At 37.0% G+C, this 22804-nt stretch overlaps 1 protein-coding gene across 1 annotated transcript in view; it reads right to left on the reverse strand.

The window, feature by feature from the left end:
* Positions 1–18: 18 nt before the first annotated feature.
* Positions 19–22804, reverse strand: part of zdhhc11 (zinc finger DHHC-type containing 11) — a 27889-nt gene continuing 5103 nt past the window's right edge. Inside the window, exons 2-11 of the mRNA XM_062062989.1 lie at positions 22653–22804; positions 22334–22512; positions 20594–20695; positions 20380–20504; positions 20060–20215; positions 16083–16201; positions 15947–15996; positions 8564–8630; positions 8407–8482; positions 19–1032 (exon numbers count right to left, since the gene is read on the reverse strand). The exon at positions 22653–22804 is cut by the window's right edge and continues 79 nt beyond it. Of these exons, the coding sequence (XP_061918973.1) occupies positions 890–1032; positions 8407–8482; positions 8564–8630; positions 15947–15996; positions 16083–16201; positions 20060–20215; positions 20380–20504; positions 20594–20695; positions 22334–22512; positions 22653–22804 (1169 nt within the window). The 3' untranslated portion in view covers positions 19–889. The remainder of the gene's footprint in view (positions 1033–8406; positions 8483–8563; positions 8631–15946; positions 15997–16082; positions 16202–20059; positions 20216–20379; positions 20505–20593; positions 20696–22333; positions 22513–22652) is intronic.

Below are 22804 nucleotides of genomic sequence, written 5' to 3' on the forward strand. Positions count from 1 at the left end.
AAAAAATTTAACACATATTTTATTATTTTAGTGCGGTTTGGCCATGTAATAATGTTGAATAACTGCCACTGTATTGTACAACTGTAAAAAAATTGGACATTGAAATGTAATAAATATAACATGAAAATAAAGTTTTAGGAAAAATCTTGCATAATGGAGAAACACATCACCAATTATGTCCAAAATACAGCAAAAATAATTCTGAAAGGACAAAAAAATTGTGGGTCAAGCTTGTCGTTTGGGCTACTGGATGTCAGTGTATAAATTGTATATTTGCCCACCAGATGGCGCTTCTCTACCCAGTCAAAGCATGCAGAAAGATATCAAACCTTTTTTTCCTGCAAGGGTGCATTGCTACTGAAATTAGTTTGCAAGGGTTTATAAAAAAAAGTGTGCGCTTGGGTTTGGTCCCCAAAATACATTCTTCCAACTGTACGTCTTTTTAAAGTTAGGTCACGTAGGTTCAAGCAGAAAAAAAGTAATGAACAGAAAACAAGTGTTATTCTTTACTCTGAAATGAAAGGACCGTGTTACAATTCATCAGCAAAGATAACTGATAGTAGAATCTGCTCAAGAGGATGAATGTATTTTACCGTACAAGGTTGTTGTTGCACAAATACAATTACATGATTTAAGTGTTACTAGTCTGTACTTGGAAAATATTTTTGTTTGGAAAATAAATAAAAGCGATGCCAAAAAGCATCTACAGTACTTGGCTAAGATTAGTGGCACAGAAGATAACATTCAAACGACTAAATGGTTGAAGTCACTCAACATAAAAAGTTGATAAGAATGTGAAAAATAATGGCTTCATTGCTGTTACTGAGCAAAGTAAATCCCTATAGTCCCTGAGAACATGACCGAATCCTGGTGCTGTGACTGCTGACTGCTACGTATTATCTCGAGCCATCACTGAGCTTCCCAGAGGGTCTTGCACCTGCGGAATGCTGTCCACAGACTTCACGCTGTCACTCTGAACGTCTTCTCCGGCGTCGGGCTTCCAGCTTCTGATTGTGCTCAGCACTCGATCTCCTTTTTTGGGAAGACAAAATTATTCAAGATGACATTGACAGGTTGCCTTGCAATTGACAGCTCAGTCAGCTAAATTTTACACAACTCTCAACTGCTTGTTATTCATCAAATGGTGTTTATTGTTTCACATTTGAAGGGGTTAACTTCTTTTTTTGTGAGCATCAGCAATGTAAGACGCTAATCTGCAATAAAACTAGAGCTGCATTTTATATATATATGTATATATATATATATATATATATATATATATATATATATATATATATATATATATATATATATATATATATATATATATATATATACACAGTACAGGCCAAAGGTTTGGACACACCTCATTCAATGTGTTTTCTTTATTTTCACAAAGGCATCAAAAACTATGAATGAACACATGTGGAGTTATGTACTTAACAAAAAAAGGTGAAATAACTGAATACATGTTTTATATTCTAGTTTCTTCAAAATAGCCACCCTTTGCTCTGATTTCTTTTTCGCACACTTATGGCATTCTCTCGATGAGCTTCAAGAGGTAGTCACCTGAAATGGTTTTCAATTCACAGTTGAAGCTCATCGAGAGAATGCCAAGAGTGTGCAAAGCAGTAATCAGAGCAAAGGGTGGCTATTTGAAGAAACTAGAATATAAAATTTTATAACATCAGCCTCATCAGTTATAATGTTTATTTCAGTTTTTTTGTTAAGTACATAACTCCACATGTGTTCATTCATAGTTGTGATGCCTTCAGTGACAATCTACAATGTAAATAGTCATGAAAATAAAGAAAACGCATTGAATGAGGAGAAGGTGTGTCCAAACTTTTGACCTGTACTGTGTGTATATATTTTTAAATAATGCTCAATAATCAGCCAATCACATCAATTAATTGACTTTTCTTTTGACTTGTCTTTATTACATATATAAGCGAGTGTGCCATGTTTTTGACTTGTTGGATTATTTTCAGTCAAGAAAGTCCCCTGTCAATAGTCCATCCAGGACCTCCCACGAAGAACAACAGAAAAACCATTGCAAGTTTCTTTCAAGACAATGAGGCGTCTTAATAACCATGAAAATAAAAGTAAAAACTGTGATTAAGCACATGACCCTGAACATTTTTACTTAATATTAACATTATTTAACTTTTGTATACACTTGTTTGACTGGATAGTCCACAAGTACTTAAGACACATAATCGCTGACATCTAATGTCAATGTCAGAATAGGGCCGGGCAATAAAACTATATCAATATATATCGCGATAGACACGTAATCAATATAAATATCAAGAATTTGCAAAGCAAGGTTGGTTGCATGAACAAAGGCACTCGCTCTCTGGTAACCGAGCAAAGCAGGAAGTGATCACTGATCTGTGGGAGTGACACCCTAACAGCCAATCGGGTAACATTATCAACTATCAGGTTTGGTTGCGCTTTCTTGTTCTCTCGCAGTGGATTATTTCCACGGAGTGAGAAGGGAAAGTAAAAATGAGTGCTTCAGAGAGCGAAGAAATTGTCGGTCAAACAGAAAAAGTCCCCTCGACTGTGGTCTGTAAATTATGCAAGGCGCTTGACAAGACCAGTAATACCACACCATGCACTCACCCTTTAGAGCACGACCGTAACTTCCTGGCAGTAAACCGGAAGAAAAAGTTCTTCTCAGATTTTATATGTTTACATTTTCACACTTTGCACAATTTCTTCACACTTTAATTAGCATTTTATACATATTTCTTATTTTTGCACCTTCATTTTAAGAGGTTATTGTTGAGTGTTAAATGTGATTTAAGAATGTTGTTTACACTGTTCAATGAGTGTTTTCCATGGTTGTGTTGACATTGCCATTCCTTTCTGCCTTGATACCTGAGGGGATTATAATAATAGGAAGGTAACATTTGAAATACAAATGTTTACATTTAATGTATTTTCTTCTGGTCCGTATTTTTGATAGGTCATAAAAAATATCCAATAATTATCGATATCAACCGATATAAAACACTTATATCTGGGCGTTATGGACCAAAACTGATACCACGGTATTTTTAGTCCGAATGGCGGTATACGGCAGTGACCTGCGGTGAGGTTCATGGCTGGTGAGGCACTGACTTCATCACAGTCAGATTTACAAACATATGAACCCTAAAGAGTATCTTATTCACCATTTGATTGGCAGTAGTTAACGGGTTATGTTTAAAAGCTCATACCAGCATTATTCCCTGCTTAGCACTCAGCATCAAGGGTTGGAATTGGGGGTTAAATCACCAAAAATGATTCCCGGGCGCGGCGCCGCTGCTGCCTACTGCTCCCCTCACCTCCCAGGGGGTGAACAAGGGGATGGGTCAAATGCAGAGGACACATTTCATTACACCTAGTGTGTGTGTGAAAAAAAAACGTTATTATGGTCTTACCTTTACTTATAAATGAAGTCCATGCGCCGCTCCTTCTGAACAAAAGCATCGATAACTTGTTTATAGAAGTCTTCCTTATCTTTCTTCAGTTTTAAAAGTCTCTCTGTCTCGATGGAGATCTTCCTTTAATTATTACCTCCTGCTTCGATTGAAAGTCCAGTTAAGAAAACTGTTTTATTTTAGATATGTAATCCTCCATGTTAAAAGTCCAGGCGAGAGGAAAAAATAAACGATTGCTAACTGTTGCTGCTTGTTGTCACTTATTCTGCAGCCGAGTAGTCGCAAAAATGATCCCTGGGATCACTAGCGCCCTCTACCACCAGGAGGCAGGATTACTGCGAGCCTCAGCCAGTGCGTCTTTGCAGCCGTTTTATGATTGCTCAGCACAAGAAATACGTTACACACATACAGTTGTTGACAAAATACACTGTACATTATATACCTCAGCTAACTAAACTATGGAAATTTATAATATAATTCATATAGCAATACGGTCTCACTGCACATCAGGCCAGCAGTTAGCCGAGTCATTGCGCAATCCATGTTGAGGCTCAACTGGCTGAGGACTCACCGCAAATCTCTTCTCAGTATTTGAACGGCAAATGTGAAAATTCAGCGATTTTGAATGAAAATAATCTAAAACTGGTGAAGTTAAATGGAAAATAACTTTATAGTATAATCACTGGATACATATAACAATTTAATATTTTTTTTTTCTTTTTACATTTTTTTCTTTTTACGCATCACCTGCCAGCACGTCACTGGTATACGGTATATATCGGTATCTTAAAAAACGTGCAAAGTGCTTAAGGTTGCCTCAGTGTTTTACGGTTAGATAACCACTGTTGAGAGTACTTAGATTTCTTGTTGTTGTAAGTAGTAACATAACGTGTTTATTCTTATAATGTAATTAGTTAGCCATTATTATGTCAAAGCAATTTTCGTTATTTGTATTCATTACGTTAGGTTTATAGCCTCACACTTGTGCGCGGGGACAGATGGAGCTTCTACTCGCTCATTGCGGTGAAAGCCGCTAGCTGTTCAGTTTGAAACTACTTTTCAGCCACTCAGCCGTGATATTACACTAGGTTAGTCCGCACGGGCTATGGGCAGAGGCACTTTTAAACCAAGTTGTAGCTATAAACATTGGACAGACCCAGCGAGCAGCAGAGAGGAGCTATCGTTAGCTGCTGTGCCAAGTCGCTAACAGAAGTGAACGACATAAACAGATGAGGTTAATGATTAAGTCGCTACAAGGAGAAATATGGCTTCTCAAGCAAATTGGTGTATGTGTAAATAAATATTTAGTCTGTCACCAATCGCCAAATGCAGTCGCTGACTAAAACATTGCATCACTCGGGAGTCGAGAAGTCGGCACCGCAAGCCATATTTTTTTTAAAGTTTCATAAGCTGCGTCATTGTGCGTCAGAGAAGCCTCCATAAACACACAAGGGGCGCGGGTGAGCCAAAGAGGATGCCCTGGGCTTCGCCCGTCAGGCGCAGAGAAGATCATACGGTCGTACAAAGACACATCAAAATATACCGGTATGGCGGTATTGTCTCAAAAAATACCGCTTTCTAAAATATACTGTATTAACTGTTATATCAGTAGACCCCCTAGCCCTATGTTAGAATGCTCAAATGTAATTTCAAACATTGCCTGAACACTTTGTAAAAGTTTGAATATGAAAACACAACTTATTATTTTTATTTCTATCATTTTAAATAGAAACACATTCAGAGATCAGCTTTTTTTAACATATTCAAACTTAGAGGCAGATCTTCCAGGAATTTTCAAATTTAACAAATCCCCGCAAGTTATACACAACCTCGCAACTTTGTCCAGTTCCCACAAATCCAGCTGCACATTTTGGCCAATTATTGTCATGTTCACTAATCCAGTTTATCCACAAGTAGTATTCAAACTCGCTAATCAACTGCCTAACCAATCAAATGCGTCCATGCGCCACTCAGCTACATCCTCCCTTCCTGGTTTACATAGACAGATATGTTGACGTATGGTGATAAATTCTAATCGTCTCCCACTTACAACAAAAATACCTTAGTGGCCTAGTGGTTAGAGTGTCCGCCCTGAGATCGGTAGGTTGGGAGTTCAAACCCCGGCCGAGTCATACCAAAGACAATAAAAATGGGACCCATTACCTCCCTGCTTGGCACTCAGCATCAAGGGTTGGAATTGGGGGTTAAATCACCAAAAATGATTCCCGGGCACAGCCACCGCTGCTGCTCACTGCTCCCCTCGCCTCCCAGGGGGTGATCAAGGGTGATGGGTCAAATGCAGAGAATAATTTCGCCACACCTGGTGTGTGTGTGACAATCATTGGTACTTTAAAATCACCGCTACCGATTGCGCTCCACGATATTCCCATCAAAAACAGGGGTGAACTACGTGTAATGGGTTGGAACATAAACAAACGTTAAAGCACTTTTCAAGCGCAAATACATAACGTAAAATATTAAAGATGTTTGAAATTTGTGGACGACCTATGGTGGTGTTTTACTATGCACTTACTCATGTGACTCGGTCAATTGTGTGAAAATGGCAGCAAAAGGAACACACTGTAGGTAAATATACTAAGCCTAAAGACACACTTTCATCTGTAAAGAAAACATTGAAAATGAGCTTCATAGGCATATGTGCATATGTGTGAGTACATTTCTCAACTATTTTTTCTCCCCTCAACTATTTCTAATACAATTAGGGAAAAGTACCTGGGAATCAATACCGATACTAATAGTACCCATTTTTGGTACTTTTGTGTGTGTTAATAAATAATAATTGTTTTTGATAATAAATAAAAACAATTTATTGCAACATTTAAATTCAGTTGTTATAGCTTGTTTTATCATTACTTTTCTGAGTCTCATTTGAACATCATTAAAGTTGCAAGTTCAATACGATGGCAGTAGTCTATAGTTTATGGTGTGTTGGCTAGTCAGTTAAGTCTTTGCTCAAGCTAGTCTTGTGTTGCGCCCTAAAAAGTGTTATTACTGTATTGTAGTGTTGTCCCGATATTTCGATACTTTGATACTTTTCTAAATAAAAGGGACACAAAAAATTGCATTATTTGTTTTCTTTTAACAAAAAATCTTACAGTACAATAAACATAATTCTTATTGCAAGTTTGTCCTTAAATAAAATAGTGAACATACAAGACAACTTGTCTTTTAGTAGTAAGTAAACAAACAAAGGCTCCTAATTAGTCTGCTGACATATGCAGTAACATATCGTGTCATTTTCCATTCTATTATTTTGTCAACATTATTAAGGACAAGTGGTAGAAAATGAATTATTAATCTACCGGTACTTGTTCACTTACTGTTACTATCTGCTTACTTTCTCTTTTAACATGTTCTATCTTCACTTCTGTTAAAATGTAATAATCACTTATTTTTCTGTTGTTTGGATGCTTTACATTAGTTTTGGATGACACCACAAATGTAGGTATCAGTCCAATACCAAGTCATTACAGGATCATACATTGGTCATATTCAAAGTCCTCATGTGTCCAGGGACATATTTCCTGAGTTTATAAACATAATATACATTTTTTTTAAACGAAAAAAGATTTTGTGATGCTAAAAAATATCGATGTAATCATAGTAGTATCGACTACATACACTCCTGTACTTGGTATCATTACAGTGGATGTTAGGTGTAGATCCATCCATGGCATTTGTTTACATTCATGATCTGCGTCATTAGTGTCACTGTGTAGTGAAGCATGTTTAGCTATTCCTTGTCCTGCACGGATAATACTTACTTTATTCGTTGCCATGGAGGCGGACCGGGTGGACCGGTACTTTTTAGAGGCGGTATAGTACCGAATATGATTCATTAGTATCGCGGTACTATACCAATGCCGGTATACCGTACAACCCTACTGTATTGTACTTATTACGCGCCAGCTGTTTGGTTGTAACGTGCACGCATCTAAGTTGTAGTTTTCATTAACAAATTTGGAGGTGTTGAAATTGCCATGAAAAATCGCTAATGCTAGTCAGCAGCATGTCAGTAACAAAGCCAATGTATATTAGCATCAAGCTAGCACAATTTTTTGAAAAGTGAAGCATTACTTTACTTACACCGGTGCGTTTTTTGAGTCAATTTCTTTGTCTTCATTGAAAACTGCAACATTACCGAGAGGTAGTTGGCTGCGTCCGCTCTCAGTGCTGCTAGAGTGATCGCCAAATGCCGAAGTACAATGCCGGAGTGTGTGACATCATGCGCAACCCAGGTACTGTAACATGGCACAGTTGGATTTTACGTGAATGCCAGGTAGGACCGACAAGATTCGGTCGGTGCCAGAAAAGTACCCAAGTACCCACCCCTAAATACATCTTTTCAGCTGCGAATACTAGACATAAAGCTACTTTCGGGTAGTCAGTGTACAGCTGGTATAGAACATTTAATTTGCACTGTTTTGTTGTCTTCAGCAGGTATTAATTTTAACTTAAATGTTGTTCTTTTATGTTTTTATGGGGAGGCTAAGATAACATTTTCAGTCTTTTATTTACAGGAGTGCAGGTGCACTTTGTTGTGGCAAAATAAAGCATATTTTGCACATTTTTGTGTGACATGTCGGAAAGTCGCCTTTCTCACTCTTGCAGTTCCTGATATGTGTTTGTTCATCTTCTTCGACAACTGTTCCTATTATAATCATACAGAGCAAAAATCATAACGATTTATTTAAATTTTCACCTTTTCCTGCAATTTTATCGCAACCTAAAAACATTGCAACTTCCATTGCAATTTTTGGGAAAAACTTCTATGAAATCTGGCATTAAGTATTGATTTAAGTATCTAAACTAGTGTTGAAGCAAAATACTGTGCAAGAAAATACATAGAAATATGATCGTTTACTTTACCTATGCAGTAAAGTAAATCCAGGGTGACATTAAAAATGTAGGACAGGTTAATTAAGATGAAGTGCACAATGGCACTGGTACTCACTTGCTTTCGCTGCAGAATTCTGTGTTTCACAATGAAAACTAGTTTCCTTTTCTGGTGTTTTCTTAAAGTTATCCACCTAAATGAAAATTAAGTAAAAGATCGTCGACATCCATATTGTTTGATGAGGCTGCACTGTAAGTGTGTTTGCTTACAGTACCTCTTTGCAGATGGGCTCAGACAGTCGGCCGCTAATTGGTCCTTTATCATCACCAGACCTGCAGGTACTGTTGAAACACAAGTGCCTTAACACAATTTGTACTACAATACTTTACATTAGCGCAAATAAGAGCCAGAGAAAAATGGAACTGCAAACATTTGTATGCACGTACAACACTGTCTGTGCACCTTCCGTTCATTCTATTTCCAATTCTGAAACGCAAATCAAAAAATAAAATTAGGGCCGTTTTTGGATTTTTATTATATTTGGCAGATTTTAAAACAAACCAGATAAACACAAAAATCGAAAAAAAATGTTCATCCAAAATGCAAAAATGCGTGGTTATTCTGTGATGACAAATTGAACCGGAAGCAGTATTTTATGTCCGTGTACCTTCCGTTCATTCTATTTCCAATTCTGAAATGCAAATCAAAAAAACACATTTCGGGCCATTTTTTCTATTTTCATTTCTGAAACAAAAGTTGAACAACTATCTAATTACATTTTTTTTAAATGACATAAGGACTCCTGCTGAACAAAAACATTACCGTTATGCTAAAACATGCTAAACGCTAAGGAAAAGCTAAAATACTGCTTCCGGTTCAATTTGTCATCACACAGATATACATGCATTTTTGCATTTTGGATGAAAGTATATTCGATTTTTGTGTTTATCTGGAAAAAAAATCCATAAAAGGAAAACAGTACAAAATCCAATTTTATGGCAATATTTTAATGAAAATCAACCCTTTATTGTTTGTTTTAAAATCTGCCAAATATAATAAAAATCAAAAAACGGCCCTAATTTTGCTTTTTGATTTGCGTTTAAGAATTGGAAATAGAATGAACGGAAGGTACGCCGACCTAAGACGTTTAGCATATCAGTTTGGGGAATTCAATTATGAAATGGATGAGCCAAAGAAGTCAAACAAAGTAAGTCCGTGTATGTTTTGGTATTTCAATTTTCTTCTCATAAATGGAAAAACCAAAAAAAAGACTGTTTTGTTTTTTAAATTTCGTTTTAAAATACAAAAAAGAAAAAAAATTGGTGCTGAAAAGGTACTGTAGAAATGATTCCCACTTTTCAAACACAATCAGGATTCTAAAAATGACGCCCCATTTATAACAACATAAGGCATGGACATTATTGAATACAGGGATTTGATCATTCTTGGACTTTTATAAAGTGTTTGATTCACTGTAACATGACTTTCGTTTTCTCGTGCTGGAACACACTGAATTTGGTATTAAGCTTCGGGAAATAATTAGAGCACTTTATGATAATATTAATAGTAAAATAAATAAATAAAATAAATAAAAGAACAATAATTTCATCAAAAATTAAACCTCTTAAGCACGAAAATAATAGTCAATTACCTGATGAAACAACTCTTTTCCTAAAAAATGAAGGACAAATTGCAACTGCTATTGATAAGATTCAAGAGTTCTCTAATGTATTCAGGACTTTGCCTGAATATTTAAAAATGTGAATTATTTCCTATCCATGAATGTGCAAAAAAAAATGATTTGCAATGTCTCTGAAAAGTATGAAAGGTGAAATATTTAGGTATTAAACTATCAAAATAATAATAATAATAACTCTCAGAAAACAAACTGAGAACATAAAATTAAAGGATGCCAAACGAAGCTAAATGTATTTGTCAATATTATGGATAAATATTGTTTGTGGTTTTAAAATGACTTTCTTTCCTCTTGGCTGGTAATGGAAGAAAGAAATATAATGTATGTATTTTTAAAACTGTGTATTCATCAAATTTAATAAAAATATCATTATTGTTTTGTTTGCCTGGATGAAAAATGTCCTCAAAGACGTGATCTGATAAAATACTTGTCCATTAATGAAATATTATGTAGGATTAGTTACAGAAGTAATAATGGGCTGTGTGGTAAACTATTTTTAAGCAGAAATAAAAATTGTTTTGGAAATGCTTTGTGCAATTGTTTAAATTCAGAAAATAGTGGATGAATGTGAAATGTGTGGTATAAAAAAATACCACACGTCTCAAGGCTAATTTGAAGGCGGATAAGTTACTGAAAGCCCTCAAGCAGCAATTTGATCAACAGAAGAACACACAGGAAGAAACTAAATTAAATTTGCTTAATTCTCTAATAATTAAGCAAATTTATGCATGCAGCCACCAGAATACAACCATTTAATGCTGTGTCAAATAAATCTGTTCTTTCATATTGGAATGTGATGAGGTGACAAGTTGTGTGTACTTCATCTTCCAATAAGATGAATATGCTTGTGAAAGTCTGATAACAGGAAGCTTTTACATTTGAAAGTTGCATATCATGGAACTTTAATCCTTCAAATGTATCAAATATTTTTGGGGGTATGCTGTACCAGAAGGAATCACAAATTTTTAATCCATGATTTCCACCAGTTCAATTTCAGGGTACCATTTAGTCATTCTCAAGCAGTGGTACATGTACCACTCGCGGGCTCAATCTAGCGGTACGCCAAATAATTACTCGGTTAAAGTACAGTGTTTTATTTTCCTATATTCAAACACAGTGTTACTGTTCAAACTGTGTGTAACGTTACAGTGACAGAAAAATATTAAATATACTTGCCAAATAAAACCTCTGCCTTGTTTTTAATGAAAATGTAGGCCTACAACGCTACTGTATTTTAATGTTGGTCATTATAGTGGTACTTGGTGAGCTAAGTTGTTTCTGAGGTGGTACTTGGTGAAAAAAGTTTGAGAACCACTGATCAAAATCTGTAACTTTTAGTCCTTCATCTTTATATTCTTTCACCATGTTGCCCTTGCTTATATAATGAGTCTTACGTCCATGGTCGGAATGCAAGACTCCAAAAAAGGTCTGTCTAACCCCCACAAGCCTGATTCTGTACTAGCAGAGGAGTTAAACCAGTTCTATTTGAGATTTGATTCTCATGATTTCAGTAATGAACTATCTGAATTCAGAGGTGCCCCTGTGAGCAGTCAGATTCAGATTAATGAAATGGATGTCTGGAGAACATTTCAGCAGACAAATGTGAGGAAAAGCCAGGGGCCTGACTGCATTAGTGGTAAACTACTTAAAGAATGTGGTCTGTTTTTATGTGGCATTTTTTCTCACATTTTCCAACTGTCTTTATCACAGAACTGTGTCCCCAAATTATGGAAGGAGTCCCTTGTAGTACCTGTTGCAAAGGTCCCATCACCAAGGGGGCTGAATGACTACCGCCCTGTGGCATTGACCTCCCTGGTGATGAAAAGCTTCGAGAAAATAGTGAAGCAGAGTTTAGTGGTCATGACCCAGGATGCAATTGACCCACTACAGTTTGCTTAACAGCCCAGGAAAGGTGTGGATGATGCCATAACAACATTACTACACTTTGTTGTTGGGCATCTAGATGGAAATAAAACACATGCACGCTTATGCTTTTGTGGATTTTTCATCTGCGTTTGACTGCATGCAGCCACACATTCTGGCTCGTAGACTGCTGAATATGTCCAATGTTGACTTTGGTACTATATGCTGGCTAGTGGACTTTCTCACCTCAAGATCACAGAGGACCCGTGTTAATAGTACACTGTCTGATGTTCGCTTATGCTCCACAGGATCACCCCAGGGACGGGTCCTGTCCCCCCTGCTGTTTGTACTGTATACAAATGACTGTCAGAGCACATTTCAGTCAAGGTACATTATTAAGTTTGCAGACAACTCTGTCATAGTCAGCCTCCTGCAGGACAAAGAGTTAGACCACGGTCCTGTTCTGGAGAACTTCGTAAAATGGTGCGATGATTCATACCTGGAGCTTAATGGCGATAAAACGAAGGAGATGTACATTGACTTTCGCCGTGATCCCCCTGCCAAAGCACCTATTCTCATTAATGGCTCTGCTGTTGAGATAGTCCATGATTACAAGTATCTAGGCACAATTTTAGACAATAAATTGACCTTTGATGCCAACACTGACCGTATTTGTAAGAAGGCCAATCAGAGGCTGTTTTTCTTGAGGAGACTGAGGGGCTTTCAGGTTGATAGGACACTGATGAGGATGTTCTATTCATCTTGTATAGAATCTATTTTAACGTATTCCATCACTTCCTGGTTTGGTAACCTCAGTGTTGCTAATAAAAATAGATTGGGTGGTGTAATCAAGGTGTGCCAAAAGACCATAGGCACTACCTTGAACCCCCTGAACCAGATCTATCAGGCCAGAGTCATCCAGAAGGCAAAGGCCATTCTGGTCAACCCTCAGCACCCTCTCTTCTCAGAGTTTAGACTCTTGCCCTCAGGATGCAGGTACGCCCCTACTAATAGAAAGGCCAAAAACAACAGATACATAAGATCCTTTGTTCCCTCAGCTGTTTCCTTTATAAATGAGCTTCTTAAACAAGCTTAGCTGCTATGCAGTCGCTTTAGTGGGAAGCGACGTGTGATGATTAGTTTTTATTGTGTTACAAATGTTTTTTGTTTTTAGCTCAATGCTTTCATGATGGTTTGTATGTTGTATGTATTTTATGTATTTGTACCTTGTTTTACTGTTGTACCTTGATTTTACTGTTGTACTTTGTTTTTACTGTTGCACCTTGTATTTTACTGTTGAACCTTGTTTTTAATGATTACTGCTGCAAACCAAATTGCCCCTCGGGGACAATAAAGATTTTCTAAGTCTAAGTCTTATTTCTCCAAATTAAATTAAAGTTGAGTTGGTTTATGTTTTTTTTATTATTCTATTATGTATGAAAATGAGATTAAGCAGGGTACATACATCTGGATAAACTTTTCATCTTGGTTAAGTAAATATGTCTAAGTATTTGGCATTCTTTCATTTTAATTTCTGTTTGTTTTCTGGGAGTTAATTTGTTGTTGTTGTTTTTTTTGATAGGTCAATACCTAAATATTTCACCTCAGACTTTACAGAGACATTGAAAATGTTTTTATTCACACATTCATGGATAGGAAACAATGTTCATTTTTTAGGTCTCTGCAAAATCCTGATACTTTAGAGAATTCTTGAATCTTTTCAATAGCAGTTGGAATTTTTTCTTCATTTTTTTACAAAAAGGTTGTGCCTGAGACTAGTAAGACACAACTATTAATATTATCATAGAGTCTTCTAATTATCTACCAAAAGTTAATACAAAATCCAGTGTGTTCCAGCATGAGAAAAAGAAAGTCATGTTCCAGTCTGTCAAGCGTTTTATAAAGGTCCAAGAAGAGCAGAAGATCCTCATGTGGAATTAAATCCCTGTATTCAATAATGTCCCTGAAAGTCTTATGTTGTTATGAATGGAGCGTCCTTTGAGGAATTCTGATTATGTCTGAAAAGCGGAGATAATTACAACGGTACTGTGTGCCTGTGACGCTGGCTAACATCTAGAGAAAATACTTTAGACATGGCACAAAGTTCATCATGTAAAATATCTACATACACATATCTAAAGAAACTGAAACTGAAAAGCAAACCAAAATTGATGTGTTTTCATATTCCGGAACCGGAAGTACTGATTTTAGAGACAGGACCACGGACTGTCCTGTACTTTCGTATTATATCTGCATATAGATATATGTATATGCAGATGTCATACCTTGTTGTGCCATGTCTAAACTGTTTTCTGTGTCTGGCTCCAAAGACATTTTAGCCGGGCACATGGGTACTGTAGTATCCCTGCTTTGAAAATAAAACTTCCGGTATCTACAAATGATAAACCATCCGTTTTGGTCTGTTTTTCTGTTTTTGTTTACTGGGGATCTTCATTTTTCTCTTCAAAACGGTTTGTTTTTCAATTTCATTTTTTGTATTCTAAAACAAAATTCAAATAAACCAGTCGTTTTTGGTTTCCGATATCCCTTTATGATAAGAAAATTGAAATACCAAAACATACACTGACCAAAGTACTAATCTCATCCAGTTTAATGGCCTACTGAAACACACTACTACCGACCACGCAGTCTGATAGTTTATATATCAATGATGAAATCTTAACATTGCAACACATGCCAATACGGCCGGGTTAACTTATAAAGTGCAATTTTAAATTTCCAGCTAAACTTCCGGTTGAAAACGTCTTTGGATGATGACGTATGCGCGTGACGTAGCCAGTGAAACAGAAGTATCGGTACCCCATTGAAAACAATACAAAATAGCTCTGTTTTCATCTCATAATTCCACAGTATTCTGGATATCTGCGTTGGTGAATCTTTTGCAATTTGTTTAATGAACAATGGAGACTGCAAAGAAGAAAGTTGTAGGTGGGATCGGTGTATTAGCGGCTGGCTGTAGCAACACAACCAGGAGGACTTACTTGGATAGCAGACGCGCTAGCCGACGCTAGCCGCCAACCGCACGGATGATCGGGTGAAGTCCTTCATCGCGCCGTCAATCGCTGGAACGCAGGTGAGCACGGGTGTTGATGAGCAGATGAGGGCTGGCTGGCGTAGGTGGAGCGCTAATGTTTTTATCATAGCTCTGTGAGGTCCAGTTGCTAAGTTAGCTTCAATGGCGTCGTTAGCAACAGCATTGTTAAGCTTTGCCAGGCTGAGAATTATTAACCGTGTAGTTACATGTACATGGTTTAATAGTATTGTTGATCTTCTGTCTATCCTTCCAGTCAGGGATTTATTTATTTTGTTTCTATCTGCATTTGAGCCAGATGCTATCACGTTAGCTCAGTAGCTAAAGAGCTTCGCCGATGTATTGTCGTGGAGATAAAAGTCACTGTGAATGTCCATTTCGCGTTCTCGACTCTCATTTTCAAGAGGATATAGTATCCGAGGTGGTTTAAAATACAAATCCGTGATCCACAATAGAAAAAGGAGAAAGTGTGGAATCCAATGAACCCTTGTACCTAAGTTACGGTCAGAGCGAAAAAAGATAAGTCCTGCACTGCCTCTCTAGTCCTTCACTCTCACTTTCCTCATCCACGAATCTTTCATCCTCGCTCAAATTAATGGGGTAATCGTCGCTTTCTCGGTCCGAATCTCTCTCGCTCCATTGAAAACAATGGTAGAATATGACGAGTCCTTTCTCTGGTGACGTCACGCTATTTCCGGTACAGGCAAGGCTTTTTTTATCAGCGACCAAAAGTTGCGACATTTATCGTCGTTGTTCTCTACTAAATCCTTTCTTCAAAAATATGGCAATATCGCGAAATGATCAAGTATGACACAAAGAATGGATCTGCTATCCCCGTTTAAATAAAAAAAAATTCATTTCAGTAGGCCTTTAAGAAACTGTACAAGAAAGAATAATCCTGATAAACATCATTAACCTTATTGGTAGGATTAAATAAGATGTGCTTCTTTTCACTCCTTTTCAAATAAAATATGAGAAATATGTGATGTATATTATTGTTACTGTATACATGTTTGAAATAAACTTCAACCATAAACCATAGTTACCTTGCACCATGAGTTAAGGCTGGCTCACAGTCCATGGAGCTCTGTAGATTCTTCAACATAGAAATACGTGTTGTTAAGAAATAAAAGACAACAAAGACTAAAGCGATAATAAACAGAAGCAGGCCACAGCTCTCACCTGTGGGACATTGTTGTTTACGTGTGCGTTATGTGCATTTCCCACTTCGACTTCCTGGCTTCTGGCTTCTTTTTGGCGCTGCAGCTTTATGTATTCATATGTGCTGAGGCCTTTAGAAACTGTAATACAGATACATTGCAATTAGTTTTTACCTGCACAAGCCAGGATGCTATACAGTGACAATACTTTGATCCAACAAAAAGTAATTGCACTAAGTCATTCTACCAAAAGCTATTAGCTGTTGGATATACTTCTTTAATTTGTAACCATTAACAAATGACAATACTAAAATATGCTGAAAAAACAACATATTTATGTTCATTCATGTCATAAATTCACAATTTTTAAGATATTCAATTGAAAGCTTACCATTTATATTTTCCCCACGCTAATTAACTTAATACAAACTACATTTTACTATGCTGCCCCCTACTGATTTGGAGTATGATGAGCTTTACGCTAGCTAGCTTGTACAGTATAGTTAAAATTAGAGATGTCCGATAAATGCTTTAAAATGTAATATTGGAAATTATCGGTATCGGTTTCAAAAAGTAAAATGTATGACTTTTTAAAACGCCGCTGTGTACACGGATGTAGGGAGAAGTACAGAGCGCCAATAAACCTTAAAGGCACAGCCTTCATGTGCTGGCCCAGTCACATAATATTAACGGCTTTTCACACACACAAGTGAATGCCATGCATACTTGGTCAAAAGCCATACAGTTTACACTGAGGGTGGCCGTATAAACAGCTTTAACACTGTTACAAATATGTGCCACACTGTGAACCCACACCAAACAAGAATGACAAACACATTTCGGGAGAACATCCGCACCTTAACACAACATAAACACAACAGAACAAATACCCAGAACCCCTTGCAGCACTAACTCTTCCGGGACGCTACAATATACACCCCACCACCCCTCCACCCCGCCCACGCTCTCTCAGGGAGAGCATGTCCCAAATTCCAAGCTGCTGTTTTGAGGCATGTTAAAAAAAAAAGAATGCAATTTGTGACTTCAATAATAAATAAGGCAGTGCCATGTTGGCATTTTTTTCCATAACTTGAGTTGATTTATTTTGGAAAACCTTGTTACATTGTTTAATGCATCCAGCGGGGCATCACAACAAAATTAGTCATAATAATGTGCTAATTCCACGACTGTATATATAGGTATCGGTTGATATCGGAATCGGTAATTAAGAGTTGGAGAATATCGGATATCGGCAAAAAAGCCATTGTCGGACATCTCAAGTTAAAATTATCTAACGCTTATGTGGGGATATATATAACTAGATACGTCACGCCTTACAGCTGCTAGCCTATGCTACTGTAGTAAGGACTTTTTACAATTAAAACAAAAACACTGGGAACAATCCTTAGGTAAAATGTTCTTCTTCTTTTTTTTTTACAAAATAATAAAATGTTGCGTGTTAACAGCAAAGTTTTTGTTGTAGATAAAGTAATCAGCATGAAAATCGATTGAGAAACAAGCAAGTTATGATTTATGTTCAATATACAAAGCATCGTATTGCATAGCCTTAATTGGAAACGTGGCCCCGCTTAAATGGCCGCCACGTAGGCATGTCATGTACATTGTGATATCTACAGTTGTGCTCATAAGTTTACATACCCTGGGAGAATTTATGATTTCTTGGCCATTCTTCAGAGAATATGAATGATAACACAAAAACCTTTCTTCTACTCATGCTTAATGGTTGTGTGGAGCTATTTATTGGCAAACAACTGTGTTTACTCTTTTTAAATCAAAATGACAAAAGAAAGTACCCAAATGACCCAGGTCAAAAGTTTACATAACCCAGTGACTTTGATCTGATAACATGCACAAAAGTTGACACAAACAGGTTTGAATTGCTAATCAAGGTTCCAATCCTCTTTGTGACCTGTTTGTTTGTAACTAATGTGTGTGTATAAAAGGTTAGTGAGTTTCTGGGCTTCTGACAGACCATTGCATCTTTCATCCAGTGCTGCACAGATGTTTCTGGATTCTGAGTCATGGGGAAGGCAAAATAATTGTCAAAGGATCTGCGATAAAAGGTAATTGAACTGCATAAAACAGGAAAGGGGTATAAAAAGATATCCAAGGAATTGAGAATGCCAATCAGCAGTGTTCAAACGCTGATTAAGAAGTAGAAAATGAGGGATTCAGGTAGACCAGCAAAGATTTCAGCCACAACTGCCAGGAAAATTGTTCGAGATGCAAAGACAAATCCACAAATAACTTCAGCTGAAATACAGGACTCTCTGAAAAATTGTGGTGTGGCTGTTTCAAGATGCACAATAAGGAGGCACTTGAAGAAAAATGGGCTGCATGGTCGAGTGGCCAAAAAGTTCAATTTTGGTCTCATCACTCCAAATTACTTTGTTCCAGAAGTTTTGAGGGTTGTCTCTGTGCTGTTTGGCGTGATGTAAGCGGGATACTTTGTGACATTTGCGCAGAAATGGCTTTCTTCTGGCGACTCAACCATGCAGCCCATTTTTCTTCAAGTGCCTCCTTATTGTGCATCTTGAAACAGTCACACCACAATTGTTCAGAGAGTCCTGTATTTCAGGACTCTCTGAAATCTGAAGAATGGCCAAGAAATCATAAATTCTCCCAGGGTATGTAAACTTATGAGCACGACTGTATGTATGTGGGTATTCACCAAAAGCTATTAGCAGCTCGTCATAAATGTCAGTTTTCATTATACATTATATTGTAATTACTTATAGAATTCACTGTATTATCTCTCCAAGCTAATGCTAAGGAAGTTAGCTTTTAATATGCTGCCTAGGGATGTCCGATAATGGCTTTTTGCCGATATCCGATATTCCGATATTGTCCAACTCTTAATTACCAATACCGATATTAACCGATACCGATATCAACCGATACCGATATATACAGTCGTGGAATTAACACATTATTATGCATAATTTGGACAATGGTGAAGATAAGGTCCTTTTTTTAAAAATTAATAAAATAAAATAAGATGAATCAATTAAAAACATTTTCTTGAATAAAAAAGAAAGTAAAACAATATTAAAACAGTTACATAGAAACTAGTAATTAATGAAAATGAGTAAAATGAACTGTTAAAGGTTAGTACTATTAGTGGACCAGCAGCACGCACAATCATTTGTGCTTACGGACTGTATCCCTTGCAGACTGTATTGATCTATATTGATATATAATGTAGGAACCAGAATATTAATAACAGAAAGAAACAACCCTTTTGTGTGAATGAGTGTAAATGGGGTAGGGAGGTTTTTTGGGTTGGTGCACTAATTGTAAGTGTATCTTGTGTTTTTTATGTTGATTTAATAAAAAAATTAAAAATAAATAAATACATTTTAAAAAACGATACCGATCATTTAAAAAACGATACAGATAATTTTAGATATTACATTTTAAAGCATTTATCGGCCAATAATATCTGCAGGCCGATATTATCGGACATCTCTAACGCTGCCCCCTGCCGGACTAGCTAGCTGGTTGGATACTTTTTACTAGGACAAGCAAGCATGCTACAAAAAAGTGCTTTATACATCTGTAATTACATAGGTAAGCACTAAAATATAACAATATTGAAATATGTTGGGGAAACACATCATATTTATTCCACTGTACGTTATTTTATCATATAATCACTTATAGAAATCCTCATTAGCATCTTAGCATTGGTATATTATTTCTAAGCTGATGCTGAGAAAAGTAGCATATTGATTTTGTGCTCTGTAAATGTGTATATAAATCCACCAAAAGCTATTACTGTAGCTGCTTATGGTGTGCTTCTGTAATTTCACAAGAAAGTAGTAAATAATGTTGAAAAAACATCATATTCACTCGACTTACAATCCTTAAGAGAAATCATCGGCAGCTTATTATTAGCACATTTAAGTCTAAGGTAAATTCTAGTATGCTGCCCCCTACTGGTTTGGAGTGTAATGAGTAAGACAAATTGTGACTCACAGAGGTAGAAATGAAAACAGAGAAGATGACAAAGTAATAGTAGGCACGTTAGGTTTAGCATGGCCGTTATGAAGGCCACTATAAGGAGACCGGCTGAACTTGTCTTTACGGGGGCTGACGGTAAAAACACCAGCCAGGTCTCATTTCCCAGCACACCTGCAGGAAGGCACACACAGACACACACACACACACACACACACACACACACACACACACACACACACACACACACACACACATGCATGTTTAAAAGATGAAATTATCATAACAAACAACCTGAGCTACTTGTGTGCCCTCTATCCAGTATTGAGATGACTCACCGTGGAATTGCGGCGCGGTCCGTAGGATGTTTGGATCTAAGTAGTGTTGGATGAATATAAACAAGATGACAACCAGGAGCAAAGCCACACCAACTGTTGCTGAGGACACGGCTATGAAGAAGCACCTGAAGGCAACACAGGTGAACTCATGTTAGCATGTCATTTGATTTATGGTCCATCACACTCTTTCGGAAGCGCAGAAGTGGTTTCTTACCTGTAGTTTCTGCCTCCCACACAGTTATTCAGCCATTTGCAATGGTGATCAAAATCCGACACACATTTGTTGCAAACGCTGCAGTGTTTCACTTTGGGGCCACTGTGAAAAGGACATTTTGGAAAAGTTAGACACAACAAAGAACAAGACAAAGTTAAATAAATTAGGACAATATCAATGTTATGTTTACAGCACATGTTATGCATTGAAGCATTGGCTTCAACATAACACTAAAAAAATAAATACATTGAATTGCACACAAAATTATGAATGACTGTACAATTGAAAATAGTTTGTTATGAAAATACTTGGTGAAATTATATTAGCAAATTATGCTAAATATTAAATAAAATTCAATCAAATTAGATATTTAAAAAAATAGTAGTCATTACCAAAATGTGGTACAACTTTTTAAAAAATATCAAAATATTTGTTGTTAATTAATCAATAAATGCAAGGCAACTTTAAATGTAAATTGATACATTTTAGTAGTTATACATTGCATTTCTATTGCCCAAAAGGTTTCTAAATATTAATGTTTTTTAATTGGAAAATATTAAGAAAACATATAAGCAATACTTTTTCCCAAAAAAATGGGAAAAAAATATTGGACTGTTTTAAAAATATATATACATATAATTCATAACATTTGGAAATATTTGTTGGACAGGAAATTCAGCAAATTACCAAAATTGTTCCTGATTGGCTATGAAAGTGAAAGTGAAAGAAAGTAATATGTATGAAACATTTTAATGTAAAAATCAGAAGACTACTTTATACATAAGAAATCAGTGCTCCACACATCTCAGTGGCCTAGTGGTTAGAGTGTCCGCCCTGAGATCGGTAGGTTGGAGTTCAAATCCCAGCCGAGTCATACCAAAGACTATAAAAATGGGACCCGTTTCCCTCCCTGCTAGGCACTCAGCATCAAGGGTTGGAGTTGGGGGTTAAATCACCAAAATGATTCCCGGGCGCAGCGCCGCTGCTGCCCACTGCTCCCCAAGGGGATGGGTCAAATACAGAGGACAAATTTCACCACATCTAGTGTGTGTGTGACAATCATTGGTACTTTAATCTTTAATCTTAATCTACGAGAGGTGGTCATTTTTGGGCACCTCGCGATTCGATTACGGTTCAGGAGCTACAATTCAATTAAAAATCAAGTTTTACATTTCTTTTGGTTTCACTAAATAAGCATTCATCACTTGCAACTTCTAAACAGTTTAATTAATTCCCATTACATTTATTAAATTATAGGAAATGTGTGCAAAACTGGAATGTAAGTGCCCTAAAATAAAGGAGCTGGTCAGATCTCTCAGTCAGGTGGCTCTCTGCGGTCAGACATATTTTAGAACTGTCTGCATTACTTTATTTACAAAAAGTAAATAAATAATCAATTATTGCCGTTTATTAATTGATTTTACAATCGGCAATGTCCAAATTGCGATTCATCTAAAAATCGATTATATCCCCCCACCTCTAGCATTTACATTGGGAAAGGAATGTGGCGGCTGCAGTTATTTTATATTGAATACAGATAATAGTCCCCAAATTATTGTGTACGGTAAATATTAACATCTGATCATATAATCTATATAGTTCCTTTTTAGACCAAGTTTCAGGCGCTGTACTAATTTTGTTAATCGAGCCAATGGGGAGAAAATGATTGTGTTCCACAATGTCTGCCGAGCAAGAAGCCACATGAAGAGGGAACATGATGAAGTGATTGAGCATACGTACACCCTGACATCACAGAGGTAACAGTGCAGGTCCTGGATGACGTGACGCTGCACTGTGCGGTCAAAAAGTGGCATGGGACCAGCATAACACTTTTTTGCCCTGACGCTAACATCAGCTGGATCTATGGTCACTGCGGCAACGTGGCTGACCAAGTGCACCATGAAGGCCAAACCCGACAGCTGTAAGCAGCTACCATTAAGGAAAATTCCCTATGACCGAAACATTTTACAAACCGATCAAGATTGACTTAAGAGCGTGCTCCAAGTCATCCTTGTTGTGGTCCAGCATCTGTAAATAAGGAATAGTGTGAGAAGGATACAGCATACAACACATGGTTCCAAGGCGGAGGAAGGAGAGGGATGAAGATGCCGAAGCTGACGATCACGAGGTAGTTGTACACCAGCCAGGCCGTTATTTGAAAGAATTGAGGGGGCTGTGTCCAGCCGTTCACTCGCGGGGTTTTGGAGGGAA

Source organism: Entelurus aequoreus, linkage group LG11 (assembly GCF_033978785.1).
Source record: "Entelurus aequoreus isolate RoL-2023_Sb linkage group LG11, RoL_Eaeq_v1.1, whole genome shotgun sequence".
Lineage (NCBI taxonomy): Eukaryota > Metazoa > Chordata > Actinopteri > Syngnathiformes > Syngnathidae > Entelurus > Entelurus aequoreus.